General features: G+C 43.8%; 1 protein-coding gene and 1 pseudogene across 1 annotated transcript; one reads left to right on the forward strand and one right to left on the reverse strand.

Moving 5' to 3' along the window:
- Positions 1 to 18,268: 18,268 nt before the first annotated feature.
- Positions 18,269 to 20,247, forward strand: LOC119296333 (annotated as a pseudogene).
- A 546-nt stretch (positions 20,248 to 20,793) lies between these two features.
- On the reverse strand, positions 20,794 to 21,487 carry LOC119296334 (calvin cycle protein CP12-1, chloroplastic-like). The gene has a single exon (XM_037574734.1). It carries the CDS (start codon positions 21,425 to 21,427, stop codon positions 21,035 to 21,037), a length of 393 nt encoding a protein of 130 aa, XP_037430631.1. The 5' UTR covers positions 21,428 to 21,487; the 3' UTR covers positions 20,794 to 21,034.
- Between the last annotated feature and the right edge of the window lie 2,069 nt (positions 21,488 to 23,556).

Below are 23,556 nucleotides of genomic sequence, written 5' to 3' on the forward strand. Positions count from 1 at the left end.
TGAATCCAACGATATAAATCTTAGTGACATGCATTAACATTTTGTCAGTTAAAACTATGGTCAAATTTTGATACTACAAAATAGGAAGAGTAAACCAGGATGGAGGTAGTACTTGCTCTTAGGGTAACCATAGAGTTACTAGTATAAGTTACTTTCCACTATGACTAGCCTAGGCTACTATAGTAGTACAACAAAAAAACGATGTAGGTGATCACGTGAGAAAAAAATACTAAAAACATTTCTTTTGGTGCAGTGCGTAGATGCAATTTTGAACACTACACTTGTCATCGTAATTTGGGAAAATTATGAAAAAATTGAGCTACATTGTGATTACCGTTCACTAATAGGAAAGAACACCTCGATGAGTAGCTTCTCCGTGCACGGAAAGCATGTAAGGAATCCAACAACTTGATCCAGATTGGGCCTGATAGATTTTATTGCCAAGATCTTCACTGTGCACATAGACTAGGTCAAGCTTGTGGGAATCATTTTCTGGAAGACGATCGTAAATACATCAAGAAGAAATTTAAAAATGTGAATTTCAAGAAGACGGAGAAGAAGATGAGTGTTGTACTTGAATGATTACGGATCCAATAAAGAGTTCGGAGACGAATTACTCGAGCGCAGTACAGCTGCGGAGCAGGTGCTCCATAGCCTTCTTCGAGATGATAACATCGAAGAGGTCAAGCTTCTTGAGTTGAGGGAGAAGAAGGGCGGGCGCGACATTAATCTGGGGAAGATAGAAGGAGCTGAAGCTGGTGCGGCGCAGCGTTGGCGTGAGGCAGAGCGTGGACGACGGCAGAGAGCGACATCATCCAGCTTCAAAGCTGAGCTCCTCGAGCTGATCTAGGGCGGGGGATAAGAACCACTCGTCAAACTTGGCTTGAACCTTGCAGTTGGTACTGAACATGTGGATGTCAAGGTGTCTGACTGGCCCAGGGTGCGATGAAAGGATCTTGGAGACTGCGGCCATGCATTTGCAATCCCCGTCGCAGAGGTAGCTATCGACAGTGAGGTTGAGGGGGACGCGGTGCCAGAGGGGGCGCCACCGCCAGGAGAGCAGGGCAGTCCGCATGGCAGATTTGGTGGGGAGGAGGTCGATGATGATGAGAAGCATGTCATCGGGAGGTTGTCGATGAAGTCCAGGCTCACCGAATGCGGTTTTGGCTCGAGCCGCCTCCGCTTGTTGGCTGCCTCGCCATCCATCTCAACCGGCGGCGACACTGGTGTACACGTGTGCTGGTGTGTGTTGTGTGCTGGGTGTGCGCGAGTGCGTCCTTCTGTGCATGCTGCCGCGCAGTGGTGAATTGTGCGTGAGTGCGTCCTTCACGCGAAAGAAGTGTGTCCTCAATGTGCCCTCAATTTACTAGCATGCGGGGTGCTACCCCAAGTGGTTTCAACTTTGTTTACTTCACCGCGTGTCAGATGGGCCTCTAGTTTACTTATTTTCACCCACTGCCACATTGGCCAGCACACGAAGATAGAGAATACGAGCTGACAAGGCAGCATGTGGACTAGTTGACCGGTCAACTAAACAATATACGGAGCTATACGCTAACACGGTGAGCGTATAATCCGTTGGTATAGAGAGTTTGAGTGAGAGGGGGGGCCGTGAGAGAGAGCAGAGAGAGAGAGAAAGAGCTACTCCCTCTATTCGATAATGTAGTTCCAACATTTTTTTTAAAGTCAAACTTTTGAAACTTTCACCAAGTTTATAAAGAAATTACTTATATCTACAATACCAAAGATAAATGTTACTATGAAGTAAGTACATGTTGTGATGAATCTAATGATCGTTCCAGATGTAAATGCTTTTCTCCACATATACCTGGTCAAACTTTTCTGAGGTTTGACTTTTCAAAACATCCATATGCTTATGGACGTGAGAGAGTCCCTAACTAGAGAGAGAGAGAGAGAGAGAAATAGAAAGAATGAGTGAAAAAAGTGTGTGTGTGTGTGTGTGTGTGTGTGTGTGTGTGTGTGTGTGTGTGTGAAAGAGACATGGACACCACACGATAAAAGTAGAGAAAAAGCGTGTGTGTCTTATGCAAACGTATCACACATGCATCTTCGACAACAGAAGCAAGGTGAGGAGATAGTGTGTGGTTGTTTGCAACCGAGAGAGAAAGACCCCTAGCACGTGGCCAAGAGGGGTCTGACAAACAAGGGAGAGAGGTCGAGAGAGACGTACGGAGAAAATGCAGACATGGGGAGGAGAGAGTGTATGTTTGTCATAGAGAGATCCCCTGGAGATCGTGATGGGACTACATGGGTGGGAGATCGAGTAACAAGGTGTGTGTGCGATAGAAGATACCCCGAGAGATATCGAGATAGACGTATGTATGGAAGGAGACAATACGTGTGTTCCTGATGGCTAGTGAGAGATAATCATACTTAGGGGGGAGTGCTTGCGCCTATGATGGAGTGAGGGATTATGTTACTTAGGGGGGTGCGTGTCACATAGAGAGAGAACAAGGGCGAAGAGTGTTGTATGGGTCTATATGTATAGCACGAGCGAGACATGTGTATGTGTGAACCAGGGAGATATAAAGTTTGAGAGAGATAGAGGAGCCCCGATAAGGCTGAGTGGTGCGTCAGATAGCTAAGAGGGGGAAAGAGATATTCCATCCACTCGATAATGCAGTGCATGTAAATTTTTTAGAAGTCAAACTTTGGAAACATTGATCAGGTTTACACAAATGTTATTTATATCTACAATACCAAAGATACATCATAACTACATTTCATGGTGAACCTAATGGTATATGTTTGTCGTTCTAGATGTAGTTGTTTTTCTCCACGTACATATGGTCAAACTTTGTGATGTTTGACTTTTCAATAAATCTATATGCTATGGACTGAAGAGAGAGCCTAAGTTGAGAGAGATCGAGTGTGTGTGAAGGATAATGAGTGAGTGTGCAAAAAGAGTATGTGTGTGAAAGAGAAAGTGACAACAAATGATAAATTAGAGAGAGTGTGTGTTTTTCTGTTTCTTCTTATGCAAACATATCACGCATGCATCTCCGAGATAGAAAAGTGAGGCGAGGAGATACATGAAGATAGCTAGTGCGTGATTGTTTACAACGGAGAGAGACACCCCTATAGCACATGTCCAATAGAGGTCTGGCCAACAAGGAACAAAGTTCAAGAGGGACACATGGAGAACATGGACGCATGGGGAGGGAGAGAGGGTGTGTTTGTGATAGAGAGATCCCCTCGAGATCGTGAGGGGACTATATGGGTGGGAGATCGAGGGAGGTGTGTGTGCGATAAAAAGATGCCCTAAGAGAAATCGAGATAGACCATGCACATGTTTGTGATGGAGACTAAGATTAGCTAGTCATATACACATAGGGGGACTGCGTGTGCCTACAATTGAGTGAGAGACCATCATACTTGGCTAGTTAGGCATGAATTGTGTGTGTACGTGTGAGATGGAGGGAGAACAAGGGAGAGAGATAGAGTTTTAGATGGGTCTATCGAGTGCGAGTGAGATATGCATGTGTATGTGTGACCCAGGTAGATGGAGAGTTTGAGAGAGAGTGAGAGGGAAGAGCTCCGAGACGACAAAGTGGTGCGTGAGAGAGTTACGGGCAACGAGCCAAGGAATTTGTGTGCGTATGATGAGTGCACCCAAGATATCTAGCTTGGACTAGAGAATCATACATAGTGTGCGAGAGATACCTATAGATGGAGTATATATGCATGCGAACTACAAAGACCCCCCCCCCACACACACACACATACACACACAAAAAGAGAGAGAAAGAGATGGAGAGAGAGGGAGAGGGACCAACAAGGTTTGTGTGTTGGATGCGTGCGACAGAATTGAAGATAGTCGGTGAGAAAGAGAAAGAGATGGAGAGAGAGGGAGAGGGACCAACAAGATTTGTGTGTTGGATGCGTGCGACAGAATTGAAGATTGTCGGCGAGAGAGAGAAAGAGAGAGAGAGCAGGAGTCCAGGAGAGGGGGAGGTCGCGTTTTATGCATCAAAGACTGATATAAACCATGTTTCGATATAAACTTGCATTCAAATATTTAAATTGGAGAACATGTTTTCTGCAATCCACACATGAACGGAGATATGTGTATGTCAAACAAGTTCATTAATTTGACTTTCAACATGTTCATGGAGTACTATAATATTGTACAACATGCTACTCGATTGAGGTGTTAAATTTTGGATTTAGTTCACTATTTTGACCTGGTGAACTAGCTATTTCATTGAATCGAGATATTTCATTTTGGGTTTGATTTCCGTTTTTGAGTGGGTCAATTGTTTGTCATATAGTAAATTGCTAGCAACGAGCATGTAAAAACACATTAATCCCGAGCATCATCTCTCCATCTAAAAAAGAAGTGGCAAGCTAATATTTCAAAAATTGATTTGAATCAACTTGGTAAGGTAGACGTGGATGCTCGTTCTCCCAAAATTTGAATGAACCGTTAAGCACCCTCTGCTCGGTGGATTCGGCCGAGCAAATAAATGGGACACGCGAAATTACTGGCCTATGTGGGACACGCATTAATTGGCCCGTTGTACATTGAGGGTAGGTTCGTAACTTCATCCAAGCGCGCCTTCTCCTCGGCCGAAATGACATGTGCCGAATAATTCATAAAACATTGTGGAAAAACACGCTCTCCTTGCCCGAAATAGCTCGTGCCCACTATTTCAAAACACGCTCTCCTCGCCCGAAATCGCTCGCGCCCACTATATTTCAAAACACGCCCTCCTTGCCTGAAATCGCTCCCGCCCACTATTTGGGGAGAAGCAAAGTTACTCTACTATCCCCGACCCTCGATACACAGACCCAAGCCAAGAAACCTAAAGGCAGGGGTAGAACTGTAACTCCCCCCCACATTTCAGACAAATGCGTCCGTAAGACATGGTTTCACTCCCCTCCCAATTCCCTCCCAATTCATACCTCGTGGGTGCCAAATCACCTTCTCCCCGGAAGCTCCCTTCTCCCGAGCCGCGAAACCTCAACCCCTCCTCCATGGCGCCCCCACTGCACCAATTTCACAGTCGCCCTCCTCCCTAATGCCGGAGATGCTGTCCATTTGCCGTCGTGCACTGGGCCATGTGCCTCTTACTCCATGCTGCTGGAGCTACCTCAATGACAATCGCGTGAACCATACCGGAGCCGATTCACCCCCGCCGTTGTTCACGGCGCCGGAGCGGCTCCAACTTCGGATCCGTCTAGAGTCCCGACGCTGCTTCCCCGTAGCCGTCGACCGTCGCGACATCTCTACTTCCCTGCCGCCGGTCGCCACCGCAACCGCGCCGGCCTCACCGACTCGGTAGCTGGAGCTACCTACTTCACCATGCCTCCAGATAGTTCGCACCCTCATCTCAAATCACTTTATTTAGGCGTTAGTTGTCTGAATTTTTATTCTGGGCCAATCGATTCCAATGGGAAGCAGCACCCCTCGAGGCGGCAGAGCTCCTAGGCTGCCGGTAGGCTGGTGTCTAATGTAAGGGTGCGGGGGCGCAAGTTCGCCCTAGAAGCAGCACTTAGATGGCTATCTTAGAGTTGCCTAGGTTGAAGGTACTGCTGCCGCCAAATCTGGATGACGGTGAGTCTTTGTGGATTTGCCTAGGGGCGGCACAACCACGGCAGTGCGGTGGGGCAAGGAGCGGGGTTTTGGTCGGGGCCACAGACGGCGGAGGTAGGCTGCTCTCCCATTGGTCGCTGGCTCTTTGGGGAAGATTCCGAACAGTGTCAGCCGGGAGGCACAAGACGGCCATCAAGCCATCCGGCGTAGATTGGACAGTACCAAAATAAAATAAAATCATGTGACACCAATTTAGTATTCAGTCAACAGACGTGTGACCACTCTCGTACCTTGTTGTTGATCTCTTAGGGCATTTCTTCAGATCAAAGAGATGTGTCGTTCTTAACATTATGTGTTATTTGCATCTTCAGCCACACCGTCTTCCGACTCACCGCAGCTGCTCCAACAAGGGAAGCATACACCAGAAGGGATATATAGTCCCTACTCAACAGTTCCCTGCATCGAATGCGCGTGCTCGACATGGACAGCCACAGCAACTGGAGGGCCATCGACAAGTCAGCACATGATGCTCACTCCTATGGATGGCGGCCAGATAGTTGTACCCTTATCTTACTTGTGTGCAACATTTATGGCTTTGTTATTCATCTAAGCATGGAAAATAGATTATCACATTTCATTGTATATTCATGCTAATCTCTTACGGGTCTTGTTCAGGAGTTAACGTTGTTCCATAGTTCAGCTAAGATACTTGTTCTTTAGGTAACGTTGTTCCATAGTTATCATCCATCAGCCAATGCTATCCCACAGGCTGGTGATTATAATATTATACCACTTCTAGTATTACCTATGTTGTTCTTTAATACTTTTGTGTGCCATCTAGTTAATCTCGAGCACAAATGATACATATTCTGTAGCTTTCATCTTTGTTCTCCCTTTAGTTTTTGAGACCTGCTGTTGTTAGTTAACCCCAGTCCTACTATTTATGCTATCTCCTACAGTTATCTTCCATGCATGTCAGATATAATTGCACACACTGATATATCCACAAGAACCTCATGGAGCAATGTAAAGGCCAATAAACTTGATGTCAATGATACCCAATATGATGGAACATGTAAAGGCAGTTCTTCAGAAGACTTGCAGAAAGATGATGAATCCTCTTCACCCCACAAGGTCCTTGCTCTAACTTGGCCCGTGATATGGGTACAACATGCATATAATGTCATGTAGTGTATCTACACTGTTGCAATGCCATGTTCTTAGCATGCTGATCATGCATGTAAATATGTCATGCCTTCCTGTTTTTCAGTACCTATTCCATTCATGATAACATGTTTTCAAATTCAAGTACTGTCATTCTACTATATCGCAATGCCATCTGCTTAAATTTGGACATCATGCTTCTGAATATCTTATGCATTGTTATTCATCAGTATGTACTTCATCTGTCTACCATACCATGTTTTTTTACATTAAAGTGCTGTTCTAGTGCTCTGTTGCAATGCCATCTTAGTTTCCCAATCATACACGTGTATGTTGCCTTAGTTTTTTCTGTATGTATTACGCTAGCATACAATTTTACATTCAACTACTGTTTTTTTACTGTGTTGTCCTGTCGTATCCCTAGCTCTTACACCATACTCCTTCCGTCCGGATTACATGTTGCCGAAATGGATAAAAAAGGATGTATGTAGAATTGAAATACGCCTAGACCCATCCATTTTTTTTCCGGATGGAGGGAATACATGTCAATATGTCATGCCTTTTTATTCTTCAGTACCTATTCCATCTCTCTGTTGTAGCATGTTTTATAATTGAAGCACCATTCTTCTATACAAGGCATGCAAGGGGAAGACGACTATGTTAGAATCTGAAGGGTTACAAACAAGGTCTTTGCAAAAGATCCAAATGCCAGGAGATAGTAAACCAACTCCAATTTTTATAGATACTGCTCCACCACATAGAAACCCAACTCCTACTGATAATAAGCAGATTCCAGTGGCCAAAGAACTAGTCCGCTCCAGTCCAGCAAAAATATGTCAACTCCATTCTAAGAAGCGTGTGTGTATCCTTGCATCATGAAATTTATAGCATGCTGATCATATTTTCTACATGTTTCTTACCCATCTCTCTTTTAGAAAATAAGCTTAACAGATAGAAGAATTTCTGCACTAGTATCGTCTGTGAGGAAAGATTCTTGCAGGAATTCTTTGTGCTCCAATGCAGATGTAAGTACCCATTGTATATCACTATATTTTTACATCAGCATGTATTTTGTTAATCGACGTGAATCCAACCTTTATCTGATCTAAATTTAGTTGTAGCAAAATGTATGATTAAAGGCCACAATGTTGATTTTTGTAAGGAAAACTGCCTGGTAGTTTTGCATCCTGAGCATGCAAGGGGAAGACGACTATGTTAGAATCTGAAGGGTTACAAACTAGGTCTTTGCAAAAGATCCAAATGCCAGGAGATAATAAACCAACTCCATTTTTCATAGATACCGCTCCAGCACAGAGAAAGCCAACTCCCACTGATAATAAGCAGATTCCAGTGGCCAAAGAACTAGTCCGCTCCAGTCCAGCAAAATAACGTCAACTTCATTCTAAGAAGCGTGTGCGTATCCTCGCATCATGAAATTTTATAGCATTCTGATCATATTTTCTATATGTTTCTTACCCATCTCTCTTTTAGAAAATAAGGTTAAATGATAGAAGACTTCCTCCATTGGGATTGTATTCGAGGAAAATATCTTGCGGGAATTCTCTATGCTCCAATGATGATGTAAGTACCTGTTGTATATCACTATATTTTTACATCAGCATGTATTTTGTTAATCGGCGTGAATCCAACCTTTATCTGATCTAAAATTAGTTGTAGCAAAATGTTAAAGGCGCCAATGTTGATTTTTGTAAGGAAAACTGCCTATTAGTTTTGCATACTGAGCTGCATGAGTGTACTATCTCATATCATGCACATTACTGAATTGTAGTGCTGCTCTGGTTGCCCATTCATTCATTGTGTCAACATTGCTTTCGTATTACCTTACATGGCTGATGATAGCTGTGGCATATTGTGTTAATTTGGTGTAGGCTAGTTGCCCAAATGTTCGTTGTGTCAATGTTGCTTTCCTATTATCTGACTTGGCCAATGATAGCAATGCTAGTTTGTTAATTTGGTGCAGGCTGCTGAAGATAAGAAGACAAACTCTGAAAACAGCAAGGCAACCCCATTGTTTTTTTTCTAATAAATCTAGGCCAGGTAATATGGCAATAACTCATGATTAATTTGTTTGGTTCCCCTCCTAATTTATGTTATGATGTAGTGGTCGAGACACTCTCCACTATCAATAATACAAGCCTGCCAAAAATGCCATCTAAATCTGTTCAGTATCCTCTGTCTCGAATGCAACGGAAAAAATGTATGTTTGTGAACCAATTAATGGCTGAAGCAATGATGGAAATGGTGGAGGAATCAGAGCTGTAGATTCATGTGCAACAACAACTGATCAATGTTTTCAGAGACAGTGTAGCAAAGTAGCAAGAACTTGCCCACATGCTTATGGGCATCATCCGTGCTGAGGTTGCAGATTGTGACGTTGTAGATCATCAGGTTCTGTTCATTTATTTGCACTAGCATCAATCTTTGATTGCCCAGTGGATGTAATTTCTTGTAATATATGCTGGATGTGCAACGTTTTTCCCTGTATGCCGTACCTTTGCTTGATCGGTTTTGGTCCTGTGCATAATTGCTCGTCGTAATGGGCTCAAATTATCTAATTTGGCCTAAAGACATGTATGAACTTTAGTGGGCCCATTAAGTTAATGGGCCGTTACCAGCCGAAAGTTAATGGTCGGCCCTCTTACCTCCCGGGTCGTTAACAGGCCGACATTAAAGCAGGCAACATGTCGGCCCATTTGATTTCACGGTCCGCTAACAGGTCATTACTAAGGTTGGGCTACATATGGCCCAACTATACCGTGGGCCTTAAGCAGGCCGAAAGAGACAGCGGGCTTGTACTGGACCATGAAGAGCATGGGCCTCTAAGAGGCTGAAAGTCAGGTTGTATTGTAAATGGTCCAACTGTGTTGTGGGCCTTTAGTAGGACGAAAGAGAAACCGGGCTGGTATTGGACCATGAAGGGCATGGGCCGTTAAAAGGCCAAAACTCAGGTCCGACTACAAATGCCCCAACTCATTTATGGGTCGTTAAAAGGCCAAAACTGAGGTCCAACTACAAATGTCCCAACTCATTTATGGGCCGTCAACAGGCTGAAAGACACACATGGCCGGGAATTGGCCCAACACTTAAATGGGTTGCTAAAACTCCAAAACTCAGGTCCGACTACAAATGGCCCAACTGATTTATGGGCCGACAACAGGCTAAAAGACACACCGGGCCGAAAATTAGCCCAACACTTAAATGGGTCGCTAAAAGGTGGAAAGATGTACATCTTGAAAATTGGCACATCTCTTGAATGGGCCGTTAACAGGCTGAAATCTCATTGGGCCGATATTGGGCCCAAATATATAGCGGCTGTTAATGGGCTCGAACTGACGATGGGCTGCAATGGTGTCAAATCTTTAACGGGCCGTTGACAGGCCGAATTGGTAGATCTTGTATGGGCTGTGGGCTTAAATGGACCTGACACAAGTAGGCCTTATATTGGCCGACCTGCTAATATTTACCGGGCCAGCCTTTTTCACCGGAATGGGCCACTGTTGGGCCGTGCCACGTGTTGACCTATCATAGGAGCCTCCTGTCCAATGAGTGGATGACATCTATCCCAACCGTGAGGCACCACGTGTTTCCTCCGGCCAATGATGATTTTACACGTGGAAAATCCCCATTGGTCCGAGCTGTTAACGGGTTATCGGATCCAAAACTGGACCTGATAGCTTAACGGCATTCCGTACGGTGGATGCCACGTGTCGGTCACCCTTGACGAAAGCACTTCTATAACATGTGATTTATCATCATGGAAGTGGACACTTCTGTGATGATAATTTTGCTAATGTCATGGAACACTTCTACGACAGCACAGGTATGACTATCTTGATTCTGTCATAAAATCATCATGGATGTACATGCATGACAGAAAACGTGACCTACTGTGACAAACACGTATCATCACGAAAGTGTATTTTTTGTAGTGATGAGTAGTGTTCACAAAAATTAGCCAAGCAAATTTTAGAGCAAGTGATTCTCCCGGCTTGAATAACATCGAAGATTTGTTCGACGGGGTGTCTCTTGTGACTTTTGCTCTAACTCGTGAGAGCTTTTATTTGGGTGGGGGTGGAACATACTCTTCATTGTCTTCTTCTTCTCCTCCTTCATTGTTGTTGGTGTTGTCGTTCTCTTGTGGAGGTGGAGAGGGAGGTCGAGGTGGTTCATCTTGTTGCACTTCCTCATCTCCTCCGTCTTGACGTGTTCCACTTGTGGATGCCTCCAAGTCAACTTGTGGTTCACCTTGATGTGAGGTTGAGGCTTCCACTTGAACGAATGAAGTACTCTCCTTCACCTCTATTGGGAGAATCTTGCCAATGGACAAATCTTGGATTGCTTCTAAAGGATCTTTATCTCCTACATCAATTGGCAATTGCTCTACTTGCGAGCCGTTAGTTTCATCAAACTTTACATCTACCATCTCTTCAATCTTTTAGGTGAAATTGTTGTAGACACGGTAAGTGTGAGAGGTTGACCCATAACCGAGTAGGAAACCTTCATGAGATTTAGGAGCAAATTTTGAGCGACGATGCTTATCAAGAATGTAACACTTTGAACCAAATACTTGAAAGTATCCAACTTGGGGTTTGTTACTGGTGAGAAGCTCATATGTCGTCTTGCCAAGAAGCTTGTGAAGATATAGTCGATTCATAGCATGACAAGCTGTCTCAACCGCTTCCACCCAAAAGTGTCTTGGCGTCTTGTATTCATCAAGCATCGTTCTTGCCATCTCGATAAGTGTCCGGTTCTTCCTCTCAATAACTCCATTTTATTGAGGTGTGTATGTAGCCGAGAACTCATGTGAAATCCCTTCTTCATCAAGAAAGGTATCCACATTTGTGTTCTTGAACTCCCTTCCATTGTCGCTTCGAACCTTTTTGAGCTCCACTTTAAATTGGTTTTGGGCCTTCCTAGCAAAGTTCTCGAAGATCTTTTGGACCTGTGATTTTTCATCAAGAAAGAACACCCACGTAAATCTTGAAAAGTCATCAACAATGACTAGACCGAATGAGTTACCACCGAGACTCTTGTAGGTGTTGGGACCAAAAAGAACCATATGTAGTAGCTCGAGCGGTCTTCTCGTGGTCATGATGTTCTTCATGGGATGATTTCCTCCAACCTGTTTTCCTGCTTGACAAGCACTACAAAGTCTATCCTTATCAAATATGACATCTTTAACACCAAGGATATGATCACCTTTAATAAGCTTATCAAGATTTCGCATGCCCACATGACCTAACCTTCTATGCCATAACCAACCTTTAGAAGATTTATCAATTAAGCAAGTTCGAGGTTGAGCTCTCTTAGTGAAACCAACAATGTATAGATCACCTCTACGAATACCGATAAAGACCATATTATGATTATGTCTACAAAACACTTGGCAATCTACTTCAGTGAATAGAACATTGAAACCAAAATCAGCTAGTCTAGATACAGAAAGGAGATTGTAACCAAGGGATTCAATGAGCATAAAGTTTTGGATAGAGCTATCATTGGAAATGGCCACCTTACCAAGGCCAAGTACCTTACCCTTGGAGTTATCTCCAAAAGTGACATACTTGCCTGGGCTGTCGTTCTTAGCAAGCTCATGGAACATGTCCTTATCTCCGGCCATAAGATCAGTACATCCACTATCGAGAATCCATCCTTTCCCTCCGGCATGTAACCACGAAGGTTAGCCATAAGACCAAAGTGTATCAGCAACTCCTCAAGGTCAAAGTCATATCTTCATATTCATCATAATATACATGCCCAACATCATCATGTAAATGATCATCACCTAGAGCAAGTGATTCATTAGATTTATGACCATGACAATGTGCATGTTTATGAAGTATAATAGTTTGTGAAATGATGCTACTAATGACTCCAACATTTCCTTTGGCACGCATAAGGCCACAGAGTTCAAATAGACATTCATCACACTTAGGATCACTAGGGTTCATATTTTGAAAAGCAATAGACTTTTGAAGAATCTCATCTAGATTTTTCAAGGAATAATTTGGAAAACGCTCCTAAAGATATTTACATATAGTATAAGCACATTCAAAAGTGGGCAAGCATACAAGCAAATTTCTAGGCAATCCTCTAATGATAAGATCAATAGTTCTAAGATTGCGAGTCATGTCAAGATACTCATCCGGGGTAGGATGCAAAGGCTCAATAGGGGGCTCATAAGGGCTAGCGATATACTTGTTCAAGTCATATTCATTGAAAATCTCAAGCAGCTCATTCTTCCAAGAATTATAGAACTCTCCATCAAGCATAGGCACTCTACGTCTAATACTCCCGATTGTAGACTCATCCGTCTTCCTCCAATGGTGATTAAACCAAAGCAATGGAGACAAATGCTCTGATACCAATTGAAAGGATCGAGAAGAGGAGTCTAGAGGGGGGGTGATTAGACCCTCAATAAGTAAAAGTGGCAGTTTTTAAGTTCTTCAAGTTAAGGTGGAGTTTTAGCACAAGTTAAGCATTCACAGTACATTTCAAGCAAGCATGACAAGAGTATATGCATCATAAAGAGTAAAGCATGCTAATTGCAAGAAGTTAAATGGATGGGATTGGAGTGTGCAAACGCAATGAAGACACAGAGATTTTTGGCGTGGTTCCGATAGGTGGTGCTATCACACATCCACATTGATGGAGACTTCAACCCACGAAGGGTAACTGTTGCGCGAGTCCACGGAGGGCTCCATCCACGAAGGGTCCACAAAGAAGCAACCTTGTCTATCGCACCATGGTCATCACCCACAAAGGACTTGCCTCACTCGGGTAGATCTTCACGAAGTAGGCGATCTCCTTGCCCTTTCAAACTTCTTGGTTCAACTCCACAACTTGATGGAGGCTCCCAAGCGACACCTAACCAATCTAGGAGACACCACTCTCCAAAAGGTAATAGATGTTGTATTGATGATGAACTCCTTCCTCTTGTGCTTCAAATGATAGTCTCCCCAACACTCAACTCTCTCACACATATTTGGATATGGTGGAGAGATGATTTGTGTGGAAAGCAACTTGGGGAAGGCTAGAAATCAAGATTCTTGTAGTAGGATTGGAATATCTTGATCTCAACACATGAGTAGGTGGTTCTCTCTCAGAAAATGTATGGTGGAAGTGTAGGCACGTTCTGATGGCTGTCTCTCATATGGAGAAGGGGGTGGATGGGTATATATAGCCTCCACACAAAACCCAACTGTTACATCATTTGACCCAACTCGGTGAGACTGAATAGCTAAACTCGGTGGGACCGATTAGTTCAAAATTTGAATGTTTAGAATCTCGTTGGGACCGACTAGAACAACTCGGTGGGACCGATGTTCTAGGGCTTTAGGGCAAACATCATCTCGATGGCATCGATTGCATCAACTCGGTGAGACCGAAGTGAAGCAATAAGGCAACAAAGAGAATGTCAAGCTAACTTGGTGAGACCGATTGCATAACTCGGTGAGACCGAAATAAATGCAACAAGTCACAGAGCGTTGGCAAGGCCATCTCGGTGAGACCGAGACCCGTATCGGTGAGACCAAACTGTTAGGGTTTCCGGCAGTGGCTATGTCATATGAACTCGGTGGCGCCGAATATGAAGAATCGGTGGGGCCGAGTTGGAATTTAGGGTTTGACATATTTGGATGGAGAAAGTGGTTGAGGGCTTTGGAGCAATATCACTAAGCATTTGAGCAAGCAGGCCATTAAGAAACACCTCATCCCCTTTTAATAGTATTGGCATTTCTATGGACTCAATGTGATCTTGGATCACTTAAAACCAAATGAAGAGTCTTGAGCTTTTGCCAATATGTGTCCTTAGCATCTTGAAGGGGTTCCACATCCTCTTGTCCTTTCCACGCCATTGTTGAACTTGTCTGAAGTACACTAGATAAAAGCATTAATCCAACAAGAGACATCTTGACATGAATTACCAAAATCACCCAGGGAGCACTTGTGCTTTCACCATGCTAAAATGGTTAAAAAATGCTATGTTCTTATAAAGAAACAAGTTTTGAATATAAAAAATGCATACATTTCTCGTGTGACTATTCCAAAAAAGTGTTCCAAAAATTGTTATGATGTATGATACACACTTATTCCAAAAAAAGAGTTGTATGACCAAATACAGACAATTTTTTTGCCTCATGGTATGCTCAATGTACTCAATGATTGTAGATTTTGTTTTTTGTTCATTTGCCTTGCTCAATGTACTTGGAATTTAAAATTTTCATGCCAATTTTGCATGGTCCCATGAAAAAGCAAAAAATTGCCATGAGCTATTTAATTGACATGTAAAAGTAATGAATGTAAATTTGTCGTGGGAAAAGAAAACTACATTTGCCATGGTAATAGAATTCAAGAATTTGACATGCCCATTTTTTGCCTCATGGTATGCACAATGTGCTCAAATGATTATAGACTTTATTTCTTATTCATTTGCCATGCTCAAATGTACTTGAAGTAAAAGAATACCATGGTCCAATGAAAAAAATTGCCATGTAAAAAATAAATTTGCCCTGGCAATGAAGGTACTATTGTCGTGGTAATGAACATAAATTTGCCATGGAAAATGAAAACTACATTTTGCCATGGCAACAAAATTGAAGGATTTGCCATGGCGGTGTAGTTACATTTGCCATGCAACAAAAGATAAAATTTCCATTGCAAAAAGAGTAAATTTTGCCATGGCAAATAGAAGTAAAAAACTACCATGACTTGCACACCAAAAAAAGAATTTTGCCATCTTAGCATGATGTTTTTGCCATGTGGACATTACCAAACATGTGTAAAGAAATTACCATGTGCACATGATTTTACTTGAATTAAGTTTGCCCTGGTCCATAAATTTAGTTTGCCATGGTCTAAATTAGAGAAATTCCCGTGGTCTACTTAGTAAAATGACCATGTTATATAAAGTATCCAAATTATCTACATAGTGCCATGGGGAAAACACATTGAAAAACATCTATAAAATTGCCATGGGAATAGCCGCACACCATCGGAGTGAAATTGCAAAAAAAAACTAAATTTGCCATGTTGGGAAGACAAAATATTATGAATTTGCCATGTTGAAAAGGCAAAATGTCCATAAATTAAGTTTGCCACGGTCTAATTAGAGAAATTCCCATGGTCTAATTAGTAAAATTACCATGCTATATCGAAATTCCAAAGTATCTACAAATTGCCATGGGGAAAAGATTTGTAAAACATTTACGAAAATTGCCATGGGAATGTCCGCACACCATCTGAGGAAAATTTCAAAGATCTTGTCATGAGAGAATTGCAAAAAAAAAAGAAGTTAAATTGCCATGTTGGGAAAACAAAAATGTTATGAATTTTCCATGTGATCAGAATGCACAACAAAAACATGAACACATGGCAACATAAAACACTTGTATAAATGGCACGGTCGACTACATGATCCTCTCATTGCAGATTTGAATTGCCATGGCTACTACTACGTCCCTTACAATGCCAAAACATGAAAAACGACGTATTGAAATTACAATGGCAATTGTGGACTGAACATAGGAGGTAGCACATCAAAACCATCACTACCAACATAATTTAAAAAGGAATACAAAAGTGCTCATCTATTGACAATAATCAGCACACTAAAAATGGAACCTAGGCACATGTTTTTCATTACTCAAACAAAACAAAACTACTAAATGCTAAAAACAGATAGAAGTATATGAAGGATTAGCTAACTAAATTACCATGTGGCTCACATCACAAATTGCAGGGATACTACATTCAGCACAACTACTATGGGCGTTCAAATGTTGCAATCACCTCAGGTAAACGAGGATGGGGTGGTCGCGTTGGTGGCTGCCAATGCGAGCATGAATAGGATGATGACGGTGGTGTGTGCAGGCGCGGGGCGAGGCGTCAGCCTAGTGAGCTCTTGAAACTCCAGCCACAGAGGACAGTCATGGATTTCATTGGCATGACGTCGCCTTTGTGCATCGATTCGAAGGGGAGGAAGGAGGGTAAGACGCAACTCACCTTGGGAAGATAATGGCGAGCTCAGAGGGGTCCGGGGAAACAGGATGAATATGGGGCTAAGGTGGAAGCATTGGTGGCAACCTCTCCTTCGTTGTGCGACACCATGATTTGATCGCTGGAGCTCCTCTCCGTAGCGGCCCGCCTCCGCTCCGCCGCCGCCAGCCACGGAACAACGCATCCCGCGAAACCACCCGCACATGCGACCTCGTTGCCCTCGCGCATGTCTTCTCCACCGCACGACATCCTTGATTTGGTTTGGTGGAGCACCTCTCCCATGGTGGCTCGCCTGGGCTCAGCCGCCGTCAGCCACGGGAACGGCGCAAGACGCCTCGCTGCCGCGCGTGAACTCCTCGTTGCCGCCCATGGGCTGCTCGTCGCCGGCGCATGGCCTTCCCCGTCCATGTAGATAAGGGGGTGCGGCCTTGTCTCGAACGAGTCTTGGTGATGACGTGTCAACGTGAGCTCGCCAAAATTCGTGCAATGGCTTCGAAGGCGTTCGGACGGAGCAGCCAGATTTCTGACATTTAGAAGTTATCATTTTCCTTAAAAAATAGTCTATTCGAAGTATTGGTTTTTTTTAAACCTCCACGAATATGATGGCATCACGACAATCTACACACAAGATAAGACACTCATCAATGTTTATAAAAATGTCTTGTTGCGGAAACATTTGCAAAGAGGTTGTGTTGCAGATTTTTTTTGCAACATAGATTATTGCACGTTTTTTTTGAAACATACATTGTGTCACACGATTTTTTTGCAGCAAAGGTTGTGTTCAGAAAGAAAACATATTCACTTTTTTTTGCAACATAGACAATGTTTCAGGAATCCTTCTGTAACAAGGATGATGTTGCAAAAAACTTTGCAATGAAAGATGATGTCGCAACACCACTGTCGTTGCCGTTTGCAACTCCGTCATTGTTGCAGAAACTTGTCGACCAGTGGCCGCACGGCCTGGCGGGCACATGCCGATTCCAATTGCACGCACGAGGCCGAGGCGGTTCAGGCGGAGGTTAGCGCGGGGGAGCGACGCTCCTGGACATCGGACGAGGGTATGTGCGCGGAGGCAGCAAGTTCCCGGTGGCAGCGCAGTGGAGGTCGGCCGATGGCGGAATCTGGTGGCGGAGGTCGGCCATGGCAACAGTTGTTTATGGATCTATAACTAGTTGAGTCCAAGAGGCCACCGTCAACGGAGACTTGGTCGTCGTCACCACTGCTGGGGGTCTGCGTCCGCTTGTCCTGGTAGGCCTGCGACGATGCCAATGTAGGATCCACCCGCCGTCACTCTCCTCAATCCCACCCACGACAGGATCTAACTCCCCGTCCGTTTTGCAACAAATGACTAGTTGCAGTCTTTCTTTCTGAAACAATGGTGGAATTGTAAAAATATGAAGTAGGTGGAAGTTGACTCCCGATCATTGGATGGGGAACCAATCCGATGAACAAGGAGGCGGTGGACGCTTGCCTAAAATTGGTCGGTTGAAGGCAAACATTTCCCTTAGAAAAAACCGAATTTTCTTTTTATTTATTTTTTACATCTATTGTTCACCGAAACTCCATGTCCATGGAGATGCTCTAAGCTGCTTATCACAACTTCACACGGCAGCGATGGAAGGCGACGGCGGCACGGCGGCGGCCTGGATGGCGACGCACCGCGGGATGTACGAGCGGGCCACGCGGCACCCCTTCACCGTCTCGATCCGCGACGGTTCCGTCGACCTGGCCGCCTTCAAACGCTGGCTCGTCAGTATTTTCTCAGCTTCTCTCCTCAGGCTCCCCCCTCCCCACCTCCGACCTCCACCCCACCCCCAATTTCTTATGTAGCTTTGCTTATCAGTTGATACAAGGTGATTATACTTAAATTGGATTGAGCGGCTCCTGCTACGTAAAGCATCGCTAACCTTACACTAGCAGTGGATCTTGATTCGGACTGCGTGACTTTTTGCACTGACTTGGATGAGCTAGACTAATAGAGCTACTTCTGTGGTCTGAGAAGAAGAAACGATGGTTTGGATGGGACTTCATAAGGCTACTGAATGTGTTGATCCATTTAGCATGTGTGCAAGATTTGGGGAGATTTTGCTCCTACAAATCAGAATTTGCTGCTCAATTAACAATAATGCTATCTTGTTTTTGGTAATTGGAGAATGTTGGACCTTCTTTTGCCAGGCAACAGTAACCAGGCAGTTAAGCCTGTCAAATTCCCTGCTGTGATTCCGTGGTCAAGGGCATATTTCTCCTTGTTGAATAGTCTAGTTCACTCATGGCGATTTCCTGTCATGTTTACGAAATGCCATGCCTTTTGTTACTTGCATTACATATTCATACAAATACTTCCTGATGCACAGAGAAGGAACAATACTTCGTGGGGAATGTATATAAAATAAAAAAGAAACGGCGTGTTTCATTTAAATGTCTATTATTGGGAAGCTGCTTAGCTGGAAGCACTAGGGTATTACTCTGCATTAGTACTCATATCCCTTTTTATCCATTTTGATGACAAGTATTTCCGGACGGAGGGAGTACTTGGTACTTGGCGCTTAATTGGTGCTAGTTAGATTCAGACGTCCTATACTTCACTAATGTAGCCATTTGTTTGTTTTCTAAGATCAATCCCACAGTGGCTACCTTTACTCCTGTCGTTAATGCTCGTGATGAAATAAAAATATCTGTTTATGTATCATATTTCAGGGTCAGGACTACATGTTCGTGCGGGAATTTGTTGCATTTCTAGCTAGTGTACTGCTCAAGTGTTGCAAAGAGTCAGACAGCTCGGACATGGAAACAATCCTAGGTGGCTTGGCTTCTCTTAGTGATGAGCTCTCTTGGTTCAAGAAGGAAGCTGCTAAATGGAGTGTTGATCTGGCCGGTATTTCTCCCCTCAGTTCTAATATGGAGTACTGCAGGTTGATCTCTCAAACATTTACACAATTATACAACCTTATAAAGTGCTAAAGGATTGTGACTGGTATTATTTTTATGGCCAGGTTTCTCCAAAGCCTTGATGATCCAGAGATCAGCTACACTGTAGCCATAACTACATTTTGGATAATCGAAACCGTGTACCAGGATAGTTTTGCTTTCTGCATAGAAGAAGGTAACAAGACGCCGGCGGAGCTCCTGGGACCTGTCAGAGATGGGGCAGCCCTGAGTTCAAGCAGTACTGCCAGTCTCTGCAGCGGATCGCTGATCGCTGCTTGGCGAATGCGCCACATGATGTTGTTGTTGTCAAGAGAGCTGAAGAGGCCTTTCTTGGTGTGCTCGAGCTGGAGATTGGATTCTGGGACATGAGTTCTTCTCAGTCCTAAGCGGCGACTACATCGTGCCAACTGCCAACACCGAGCATTACTTGGACGAAATAGATACCGCAGTGGGTTCAGCATTTTTACTGTCATTTCCCCTGTATCTTGTTTTCTCTGTTGAACACCGTGCAATAACCTGGATGAAATAATTGTTGTGTTGGTTCAGACCGAAACCTCGATTGCACTTTATTTTTCCACGTACCTTGGTTTCTTTGGTGAACACCGTGGAATTACTTGGATGGTATAGATGTTTTTGTCAGTTTAGTGTTCAGTCTTTCAGGCTGGAAACCTCGGCTGCGCTGTCGGTATAGATGTTTTTATCGGTATGTATTTTTATGCTGGCTTCTTTGGATTCCCAAGAACTTTTGATGTATTTTTTTTTTTGATCAAAGAAGGGCTCGCCCCTTCCGATTTTCATTACTGAAAACCAACCTTACATAATTCATAGGACAGACAGCGCAAAAGAACTTTTGATGTATAATTGTAGGTTTGTAGCGAACTGAAATAATGTTGCCATGTGAAAACCTAAACGTCACAACCAGTTGATAAGTACGTCAATATGACCCACATAGTTTCTGAAAGAGCATGCTGCTGCAACGAACTAAAAGCAAAGGGGGAAAAACAGATTAAAAATGAAGGAAAAATATCAGAGCCAGGTTTCGATCCTGGGACCTGTGGGTTATGGGCCCACCACGCTTCCGCTGCGCCACTCTGATTTGTGTGATATGCTATTGAAGTGCACCTTAATTAGCACTCTACCTCGCAGCTTGCCTTGATAATTTGATATTCAGAACTCCTAATAAACATTATAGTATCTTGTAATTTCACAAACAAATCTCTGCTCGCTTTATAGTAAGCCAAGCCAAATAAAGCAACAAACCAAACTTACACGCCCAACATGCCAATGTGCCACGCAAGCTAAGCCAGAAGCTACCGCTCATGATGACGGCCGGCAATGGCAGAAGACGGCTGGAGCAGCTACTCACGGCTAGCTGTCGTAGGTGCGGCACTCGTCGGTCTCGGGGTTGTCCTCGCAGAACTCCTCCAGCGGGTCGCTGTGCTCCTTCTTGCGGTCGCGCGCGTGGCTGGCCGCCGCGCTGAGCTCCTCCACCTCGTCCCACGCCGCCACGCACTCGCCGCCCTCCGGGTCCCCCGCGCACGTCTCCTCCGCCTGCTTGATGCTCTCTGTCACCTTCTGCGCCAGCTCCGGGGGCGTGGACGGCGAGCCCGCCACGGCCACCAGCCGCCGGCCGTGCGCGCGCATCGCCCGGGCCGCGAACGACACGACGTCCGGGCGAGATGGCAGCGTGGCCGAGGGCTGCGCAACGGTTCTGGGAGCCGGAAAGGTGGCCATGAAGGCCATGGTGGTGATGGTGGCCATGGCTTCGCACTTGGTTCGCAGGAGGGTGGAAGAGAAGGTTTTGGTTGTGGTCTGGCCGTTTGGGGTACGCCATTTTTATGTGGCTCTCCGCTGCTTATCTTTTGGGGACCAATCCCGTTGTGACAAATCAGCCTGGGCAGATTTCCCTTCTAGAAGATTTCAATAATCCTAGACCTACGGGGTTGTTACGGGTTTGTTACAGGATTACCCAAGATTTTTCTCCTGAATTTTCTTACCGAAAATGCTACACCTACGTAAGGGCCCGTATAAATGATGCTAAGAATATTTTAGAAGTGCCACATAAGATAAATGTTAAGATGGAGAATAGAGAAATCGAAAAAAAATGTTTGTCTTCTCTTATTTAAGCACAATCCCTTTCCATGTTTTTACGAATAGATAGTTATTGAAGATAAGGCTAAGAAATAAGCAAATTTCTATTCTGATCCCAAGCTCAAAAATTCACCCTGATGAACAATAAAAATCGATAAAATAATAAAAGAAAATCAAAAAATTGATAAACTTTGACAAATATTTTGTGTGCTTGTAAAATTTCAGTAGAAAATAACATTCATGAAAAAAAAATCAGCATTTCCAAATGTTTCCAAAACTAGAATTTTTGGAGCATCAATTTTTTTGCCACAACTTTTACAAATGTTATTTCATGCTGAAATTTTGCAAGTATACAAAGCATTTGTCAAAGTTCACCAAAAAAATATTCAAAACATTTGTGGAAGTTTACCACAAAAAATATTCAAAATATTTGTCAAATTCTTGGCCCGTATGAACCTCAAAGCACTTCTAGATCAGACTAAGTGGGAATGGACGAATCAGTCATTTTCAGAGAGTCAGACGCTAGCTATCCCGCATGACTGTCGCCTGAGAAAGACGAGACACGATGGGACGCTTCATAACTTCCCTTGCGCTCTCTTGCCTCACCAGTTCACACCACACTCTCACTATCTCTCACCGCCCTCTCAGTTTCTCCCATGACAACCCTCGACCTCGCCACCCCTCACCTTCCTCCTCCAACCACCACCATGACTTGTGGGCGGACGACTGATAACCCACAACTATAGGGGACAACTCAACTGCTAATACTCATGTATATAGGCATCACGTCCAAGATTAGTAGACCAAAACGATTCTGCATCTACTACTATTACTCCACACATCAACCGCTATCCAACATGCATCTAGTGTATTAAGTGAAGGAAATATGCCCTAGAGGCAATAATAAAGTTGTTATTTATATTTCCTTATATTATGATAAATGTTTATTATTCATGCTAGAATTGTATTAACTGGATACTTAGTACATGTGTGAATACATAGACAAAACAAAGTGTCCCTAGTATGCATCTACTTGACTAGCTCGTTAATCAAAGATGGTTATGTTTCCTGACCATAGACGTGTGTTGTCATTTGATAAACGGGATCACATCATTAGAGAATGATGTGATGGACAAGACCCATCCGTTAGCTTAGCATAATGATCGTTAAGTTTTATTGCTATTGCTTTCTTCATGACTTATACATGTTCCTCTGACTATGAGATTATGCAACTCCCGAATATCGGAAGAACACCTTGTGTGCTATCAAACGTCACAACGTAACTGAGTGATTATAAAGATGCTCTACAGGTGTCTCCAAAAGTGTTTGTTGGGTTGACATAGATCAAGACTAGGATTTGTCACTCTGTGTATCGGAGAGGTATCTCTGGGCCCTCTCGGTAATGCTCATCACTAGAAGCCTTGCAAGCAATGTGACTAATGAGTTAGTTGCGGGATGAAGCATTATGGAACGATTAAAGAGACTTGCCGGTAACGAGATTGAACTAGGTATGAAGATACCGACGATCGAATCTCGGCAAGTAACATACCGATGACAAAGGGAACAACGTATGTTGTTGTGCGGTTTGACCGATAAAGATCTTTGTAGAATACGTAGGAGCCAATATGAGCATCCAGGTTACGCTATTGGTTATTGATCGGAGATGTGTCTCGATCATGTCTACATAGTTCTCGAACCCGTAGGGTTCGCACGCTTAACGTTCGATGACGATTTGTATTATGAGTTATGTGTTTTGGTGACCGAAGTTTGTTCGGAGTCCCGGATGAGATCACGGACAT

This window comes from Triticum dicoccoides, chromosome 4B (assembly GCF_002162155.2).
Source record: "Triticum dicoccoides isolate Atlit2015 ecotype Zavitan chromosome 4B, WEW_v2.0, whole genome shotgun sequence".
NCBI lineage: Eukaryota > Viridiplantae > Streptophyta > Magnoliopsida > Poales > Poaceae > Triticum > Triticum dicoccoides.